Source organism: Sciurus carolinensis, chromosome 11 (assembly GCF_902686445.1).
Source record: "Sciurus carolinensis chromosome 11, mSciCar1.2, whole genome shotgun sequence".
Classification (NCBI taxonomy): Eukaryota; Metazoa; Chordata; class Mammalia; order Rodentia; family Sciuridae; genus Sciurus; species Sciurus carolinensis.
Window position 1 is genome coordinate 56,824,328 of NC_062223.1, and position 6,558 is coordinate 56,830,885.

The window sequence follows — 6,558 nt, forward strand, 5'->3', positions numbered from 1 at the left end:
TCTGGCAGGGACAAACCTTTTGCCAGAGGAAGCCTCCAGCCCAGCTGTGGTGTTATGCTCTCTGTGTTCCCCCCAAGTGAACTAGGGGGCTCCTTTCAGAGAAGCTTCATTTGAAATCATTTTCCAAGTTGCTGGGAGTTTGCAGCAGACTTGTTTACTGCTCAGGTATCCACCAACTCTCAAACTCAATCAACCTCCCTGGATAAAATAACCCTAATCAAGAACTCCTCAACCTTTATGGACACATCCAATATCCCTAAAAGCATTGATTTCCAAGTCTTTCTGTGTTGTTACAGTGGGAATTCTAGCAGCGATGTAACCCATCCCTCACATCTGCTTTATGCTTCAGCTGGAGTGACAGGACTTGAGACTGGAGAGGGGTATATTTTCATGTTCATGGACTTAAAATTTTCTATTACTCCCCATTACCCCCCCCCACACACACACACAAGGGAGAGAGTTATTTTACTGATAGCCTGGAGATGCATTTCTATGAATATTTATTGATTTATTTTCCAGACTCAGCAGGGGAGCTGCAAATAAATTTAGTGCATTCTTTAAATAATTCCTTTTCTATGAGGCAAGATGTCATCTGAAACTTCTAAATAGGCATTTAATTAGCCCGGGTGTTGCTTCCGAACAAAAACCCCCGGTAAGAGCTTTGGTTGCGCACTGTATTGCAAAGAGGCGGTCGATATGCAGAATTGATGCGCCCGGGCCTTTGTTGCCGGCCCATTGTGCTGGCCATGCTTATGAAGACTAATCCAATCATAAATTGCACCTCTGCGCCAATCAGAGAGCCCAGAGCCTCCAACGAATGAAGCTTGAGTGGAGAACTTTGTTGAACTTCATTGTCAGAGCTGTCACTTTTCAAAGCGCGTTAGCAGGCAAGCCACTATAAAACCATCACCTCAACGGGAGGACTACGGAGGACTCGCAGACGCCCAAGTGGGATCGTTACTTGAAGACATTTGCTAAGCCCAAGAGAGGGCTCCGCGGGAACGGGAGGGGCGGGACTCCAGGCGGTTACCCTCCGGCCACTGGAACAAGGGTTATTTCTCCCGCCCCACACCTACGATGATGTTCCCGGGGCTCCTCGCGCCCCCCGCCGGGTATCCTAGCCTCCTGCGACCCACGCCCACCTTGACGCTGCCCCAGTCCCTTCAGTCGGCGTTTTCCGGCCACACTAGCTTCCTAGTGGAAGATCTGATCCGCATCAGCCGGCCCCCAGCCTACCTGTCCCGCAGCGTGCCCACCGCCAGCATGTCCCCGCCCAGGCAAGGGGCCCCAGCAGCGGTCCCCGATTCAGGAACTTCGGACCTGGGCTCCCCGGGTTCCGGCAGCCGGAGGGGCAGTTCTCCGCAGACTACCCTCTCCCCTGCCAACGAGCCCACATTTCTGAAGTTTGGAGTGAATGCTATCCTTTCCTCGGCGCCCAGAACAGGTAAGTGAAGGTGGATCGCCGAGGGCCCTGTCCAGGCGCTAGGCATTCGCAGAGTCCTTCTGACCTTAGTTTCTCTTACCGAGCGAGTACCCGCGCACGCACCGGTGCACATACGTACGAAGGTATCCCCATCTACCCACGTCGGGCAATATGCGAATTAGGTTCAGTCAATTTCTGGAAGAAAAGCCTCTGGACTTGGTCCACCGTCCGATCAAACTTCAGCAGTTGCAGTTGTAGAGTGCGCAGTTCTCTGGCGCTGCGCCTCAGAGTGCACGCCCGTTGGCGTCTGCGTTCCTGTTCTCGAACTTCTAGAAGACAGGCTTTTTTTTTTTTTTTTTTTTTTCAATCCAAAACGATATACTTATTGGATTAGCTGGTATAATGGTCTGCAATTTCTTTCTTCCTCGCTCCAGTTCTTTCTCCCAATGTCTAGGAAGGAGATTGGGCGAGAGGGGGAGGCGCAGAGGACTATTTTAGCGGGAAACGAAGAATTTCTCCACATGAAATAATGTTAGAAAGATTTATTTTACTCTGTCAATACATTTTAAAAGATGCCTTTTGAAACTAGCTGAAATGTTAATCATATCACGTATTTGATGTGCTGAAACATAATCAAATTCTCTTCCTCTCTCTCCCAGAGACATCCCCCACCTTGCTCCAGAGCCTCCCTCCCAAGACGTTCGCCTTTCCCTACTTTGAAGGCTCCTTCCAACCTTTCATCAGATCTTCTTATTTCCCAGGTTGGTCTCTTTCCCTTCCTTCTGCAAGGCTGGGAGGCGCCCTAGCCCTGGCCCGTCGCTCCCTGCCCCGAAGCCATATTTCTCCGTCCACCCCTCGGGGTTACGCTCTGGTTCAGAGGTTGCGAGGCGTACAACATTCACGAATCCGTCGCGCCAATTTGATGCCCTATTTAGCACAAGCAGTGACTGCTTGACACTTTGCACCAATTCCCTGCTCTACAAATTAGCAAGAATTGTCATGGTCCCAATTTGAGGCGGTTCCCTTCCCGGAGAGGAGCTGTTGGCATCCCTTCACGCCGCCGTTTTCCCACAGAGTCAGTGCACTTGGCCACGATTCTCCACAAAGGTTTCAGCACCATGACCAATTGGTCAGCTCCTCCGGGCAGCCACACACAGACCAACCCTAGCCCCTCCACGCCGTCGAGAGACACCTACCAGCCGGGGCTAATTTCTCTTTAAGATTCATTCAGGACTTGGGCTTTTCACAAGACCACATGGGGTGCCCTCTTGTGTGGGATGCCGGGGGTCGCCCAGGGGGAGGGAGGCTAGATCCTCCCCCTACCCCCACAGTCCATTTCCAACCTGATTTCCCAACTCCTTCTCATACCCTTCCCCCACCGCCATATCTTTTTAAAGATGGTTGAGCTTGTAAAACAAGAAACCATTGGAGGCAGGTCCGAATTGGGCCCCCGTCTAAAGGAAACCCTTTCCACGAGGTTTTCATTCCTGAAATCTTGCTGGTGCTTCAAACTATGGCTCAAACTCTGCAGTTGAGCCAGTTGGTCCAAACTCAGGAGACAAGGGAGTCCCGATAAAAAGAAGAGTGAGCACGGTGGGGGATGGGTAAAACCACGACAGCACTTCTAAATATCAGTAAAAGAAACGAGCAATTGATTTTTTAAAGGGGGGGAATTCACCAACCGCACCCCTCAAACATTCATGCTCCTGCTGATAATGGAATTTGCTCCCTTTCTCACTCATCTCAATGCTCTAACAAAAACAACCCGAGCTTTATAAATAGCTTTTCATGTCCATTTAATGAGAACGATTCGGGGAAGAGAAGCCTCTGCCATCAGTATTCTCCCAATGGTCTTGGCCTGCAGTTGTGTTTAGTTTGAAAGTGTAAATCTCTTTTGTCCCAGTAATATATGGCTTTCGCTGCTTGTCCACAGTCTTTTTCTGTTAGTTCATTACTACACAATTACCATTCACGCTTCATTAGAGTCTCTGTTTCTTTTTGTTTTTCTTTTTTTCTCCCTTAAAGCGAAACTCTCCCTCTTTTTATCATGCCAATACCCATTGGGAAGCGGTCAATGTGCTAATTAGCTGCCACTTTTCATGTATTCGGGCCGAATTCTTTACACTTTGTGGGGGAGGGGAGGAAAGATTAATATAAAAAAGATGAATACTGATTGGATTTTTCAACAAAACTAACAACAACAAAAACAAAAATTCAAGGCGGATTTCCCCCTCTCTATTACACTAGCAAAGTACCTCATTTTCATCTAAATAATGCAAAAGCCACCAAGGTGATACAAGCTTAGGGAGGAAACTGAGTGGCTCCTCTGGATATTTTATTTTTGTGATTTATTCTTTCCGTTACTATTTTAGCGGGTCTACGCAGGTTTGTTTCCCTGAGACCGCTGAATGGAAAAAAGCAACAGGACTGTTTTCGTGTTTTTTTTTCTAATCCGGGTTTGCACGGTTGAAAGGGAAAGTTATTTGGGCGGAAAGAGCCTTTCACTCTTGCAGGTTTGTAGGTTCGTGGCCTAGTCTGCAGGGGGAGAAAAAGGAGTGCTTTAAAGAGATGAAGGGATGAGAGAGACGACACAGGGAAAGCTGCACAGGAGGGGCGGACTCTAAGCGGTCCCCACGGGACACCGCTACTCACTCGCCGCCTCCCCACTCTGCAGCGTCCTCTAGCGTCGTGCCTATCCCCGGGACCTTCTCCTGGCCGCTGGCGGCGCGAGGCAAGCCTCGCCGGGGCATGCTGCGTCGAGCCGTGTTCTCCGACGTGCAGCGCAAGGCGCTGGAGAAGATGTTCCAGAAGCAGAAGTACATTAGCAAGCCAGACCGCAAGAAGCTGGCGGCCAAGTTGGGCTTGAAGGACTCACAGGTGAGGGCAATCTCTCCATAACCCCTTCTCCCGCCCTTCACCCCGGGCCCCCGTGTCAATCAATTGGGAGGAACTCTGAAACTGCTTAGGCTCGTTGGGCAAGTGGGAAAACCGAGGCCTATAGAGAAGGCATACTTGCAGGAGCTGGCTTCCTCAGGCTCTTCAGGACCGCAGGTTTCCAACTCCTGATCCAGCGGTCCTGGCCCAGCGTCCTCCACCCCCGCCCATCTGGGCTAAGTGCCAGAGGATGGGGCAAGAGAGGCGGCAAGCTGTCAGGGTGGGTGTGGAGCAAATGCAGTAACCCGTCGGAAGTCACTTCAGGGGATGGGGAAAGGGCGAGATGGGGCAAGACAGAGCCCTCCCTATGCGTCCTGCTAGCGGCCTCCCTCCAGCGCATCCCTAGGCACCCCCGCCCGCGAACTGACCGCAGCTTCTCGCTCGCCCGGGCGCCCCAGGTGAAAATCTGGTTCCAGAACCGACGCATGAAATGGAGGAACTCCAAGGAGCGCGAACTCCTGTCTAGCGGGGGCTGCCGTGAGCAGACCCTTCCCACCAAACTCAATCCGCACCCAGACCTCAGCGACGTGGGTCAGAAGGGCCACAGGGACGACGAGGAGGAGGAAGAGCGCTCCGGCAGCCCCCGCCACCGCCTGGCCTACCACGCGTCCCCTGACCCTAGACATGTGCGGGACCCGCGACTCCAAGGGCCACTGCCTGCTTCCCCCGCGCACTCTAGCAGCCCTGGCAAACCTTCGGACTTCTCAGATTCCGAGGAGGATGAGGACGTCGAGGAGGAAGAGGAAATCACCGTGTCCTAGAATTGCCCCCTCTCGCCCCCACCCCCGTACTGTTTCTAAGTGCTTTGAAATTGAAGAGGTGGGATCTTGTCTGCCTGCATCGCTTTGTCCCCAAGGCCCCTTGTAGAACCACCACCTTGTCCAGGGTGACACAGCTGCTTCTGTTGTCCCAAAGAGACATTTCCTTCCTCTACACCACTTCCAAACAACCCTCCCCACAGAAATTCGGGTCCCATTGTATCTTGCTTATCCAGTACTGGAGGGAGGCAAGACTTCATTCCCATGACCAGGAGTGAATGGTGAACCCGGCCTTGCTGGTCTTCAGTTACCAAGCCCTATTTTCCTTCAGTGGAAAATCTTTTTATGAAAGAGGAACCAAGTTAAGGGTCAAAACACCAAGCCCATAACTAATTCCAAGATCCCCTCACTTCCTTTCCAAGTAGCAAGGGCCTCCTGTCCCCCTGAAGGCTGTGGTGACCCCCAGTCCCACCTCTGTCTTCCCTTAGAATTTGTCTTAGAAAACATGAATTTCAAAAACAATGTGCCTTCTGACTAAGGCAAAGGAAACTACTGAGTCTTTTATTTCCAAATGCTCTCTGGGGGAAAAGAAATGAATTCTCTAAGGTATTTTGTTACGTGTGTCATAACACTTTTTCTTTTGAATTTGTACATCTATAATATATGCACCAAGCACTCTGTCTTGGGCTGTTTTATTATTTCTGGGGAGGTGCCACTGAGCTGCAGAGATCCTGAGCACTGGGTATGATGTGGACAGAGAGAGATACCCGTAAGCCTCTTTGATGCTTTTTCCTTTTTACTGAACTTTGCTGTCTTTGCACAGCTTCTATGAACTGTATACTATTTTGTACATATGTTTTGTATGGATATTTTATACCAAGGTTGTTATGAATGACTATAAAGAACTGGCTAGATCTCTCTCTCTCTCTCTCTCTCTCTCTCTCTCTCTTTGCAATGATTTTTCAACTTTAAAAAAAGTAGCTGTTTAATCATATAACTTATAAAGAAATACTTATTTTGTATTTTACTGTGTACAGATTTTATATATGTAAATATGTATCAAATGAACAGATGCCAAATAAAAAGTAGAATGGACACAATGGCCAAGTGACATAATTAATTCACAGAATGAGAGTTGAAAGAAATGGACTAGTCGCGTGCTGGGTTTTACAGAAGGTAAGCTGAGGGTCAAGGGGTAGGGCACTTGTCCAAAGTCAGCCAGCAAGTAAATAGCCATGCCAGAATAAGAACCTATTTCTGACCAGGCATGGGCATGCCTGTAACCCCAGCAGTTTGGGAGGCTGAGGCAGGAGAATCAAAAGTTCAAAATCAGCCTCAGCAACTTTGCAAGGCCCTAAGCAACTTAGCAAGACCCTGACTCAAAATAAAAAAATAAAAATAAAACAAACTAGGGACATGGCTCAGTGGTTAAGTGCCCCTGGG

General features: G+C 49.7%; 1 protein-coding gene across 1 annotated transcript; it reads left to right on the forward strand.

Annotated features, from left to right (window-relative positions):
• Positions 1-1,077: 1,077 nt before the first annotated feature.
• Positions 1,078-5,118, forward strand: Dbx1 (developing brain homeobox 1). The gene is made up of 4 exons (XM_047515793.1): positions 1,078-1,444; positions 2,083-2,184; positions 4,098-4,300; positions 4,756-5,118. Exons 1-4 carry the CDS (start codon positions 1,078-1,080, stop codon positions 5,116-5,118), a joined length of 1,035 nt encoding a protein of 344 aa, XP_047371749.1.
• The last annotated feature ends 1,440 nt before the right edge of the window (positions 5,119-6,558 follow it).